The 1528-nt window shown below is 56.4% G+C and overlaps 1 protein-coding gene across 1 annotated transcript in view; it reads right to left on the minus strand.

Annotated features, from left to right (window-relative positions):
• Nucleotides 1–980: 980 nt before the first annotated feature.
• WDR62 (WD repeat domain 62) overlaps nt 981–1528 on the minus strand; it is a gene marked incomplete at its 5' end in the record, with an annotated part of 9474 nt that continues 8926 nt past the window's right edge. The window contains 2 exons of the mRNA XM_009703599.1: nt 981–1238; nt 1477–1521. Of these exons, the coding sequence (XP_009701901.1) occupies nt 981–1238; nt 1477–1521 (303 nt within the window). The remainder of the gene's footprint in view (nt 1239–1476; nt 1522–1528) is intronic.

Genomic DNA, 1528 nt, shown 5'->3' on the forward strand with positions numbered 1-1528 from the left:
GGTGTGTGTGGCTACGGGGTGGGGGGTGTCTGCCTGTGGAGATGTCACAGCTGCAGGGCCCAAATCACATGTGACAGGCCCCACATTGCATCCCTGGTACCCCAAAATGTCCCCATGGGCCTTGAAGTGTAGCTGCGAAGCCCCACATTGTGCCCGATGGGCTCCACATTTCATCCCTCATGCCTCAAAGTGCCCCACTGAGCCCAGAATTGTAGTTGTGGGGCCCCAAATTGTCCCTGGTGGGCCCTAAGTTGTAACCCTGGTGCCCCAGTTTGCCTCTTGGTGCCCCACATCATCCCATAGCAGTCCCAAATGCCCCCATCGGGCTCTTACTAACTCCACTGGGCTCCAGTTTGCATCCCCAGTTGCCCATATCAGGCCCCATTGTGTAGTCCTGGTGCCTCAAATTGCTCTCTGGATACCCCAAATCAACCCCCTATATCACCCTCACTGTGTCTCAAATCACTCCATCAAGCCCTGATTTGCCCAAAATCTCCTTGCCCCTGTACCCCAAATTGCCTGGTTGGGCCCCGAATCACCCCCTGGGCACCCTGAACCATTCTCCAGCCACCTCATATCTCCTCACTGAACCCCAAATTGCTCTCTGGTGCAACAGGGGTACCCTGGCATCCAGCAGCCCCATGAAAGCCTCATGGGTCTGGGTGAGGTTGTCCAGGGCCAAATCCACCAACCCCAAGACCCCTCTCTTTGGTTCAAAGATATTTATTATTTTAACAACCTTTAAAAATCGGCAATGATGGCCGCTTCTGCCCTGGTGGTGTGGAACAGGGTCAGGGCCAAGAGGGGACGCGGCTGCCAGGGTGCTCACTGGATGTTTGGGCGGCTCGGAGGTGGATGAGATGGAAACCAGAGAAGAATACACATCCACGGGCCCCGAAAACAGTTAAAACTTAGAGAATTGCTTAAAAAAAAAGAAAACATTTAACCAGGAAGGAAGGTGGGCACCCTGATACCTTGATTTAAAGTGTTTCGGGGCTGCTGCCCTCCAGCCTCCTCCGGACCATCTCCACCAGGGAGTCAGAGTAGGTGCGGAGCAGTGCCAGAGTTTCAGGGTCCGGTGGTGGCGGTGATGCTGGGGTGTCAGTAATGGTGGCGACGTCGGCGTCACAGATCATGGTGCGGGAGCGCAGCTCCGCTTTCATCCGGCCGAAAAGGCCAGCCAGCGCGGTCCTTGCCTGGAGGAGTTCCTCCTTGGTGGCCTCAGTGCAGAGGGTCACCTGCGGGAGAGGGTCTGTTGGTCACCCTGATTATTTGCCGAGTGGTTAAAACGCTCCCCTGGCACCTCGACTTTGAAATGAGCCGTGAGGGGCAGTTTTCGGGGGTCTGACCCCACAGACGTGGCCAAAATACATCAGCGATTGGTTCTCCAAGGGAGGTAGAAGCAGCAAACAATCCCCCCAAAATGCTGTGAGTTAAGGCGGTGGGGGGGGGTGTCCCCCGTTGGGAGGCACCGACCTGGTCATAGAGCCCCAGCGTCTCCTGGAAGTGGCTCCACACCAACTGCCCG

Source organism: Cariama cristata, unplaced genomic scaffold (genome assembly GCF_000690535.1).
Source record: "Cariama cristata isolate BGI_N322 unplaced genomic scaffold, ASM69053v1 scaffold27787, whole genome shotgun sequence".
NCBI lineage: Eukaryota > Metazoa > Chordata > Aves > Cariamiformes > Cariamidae > Cariama > Cariama cristata.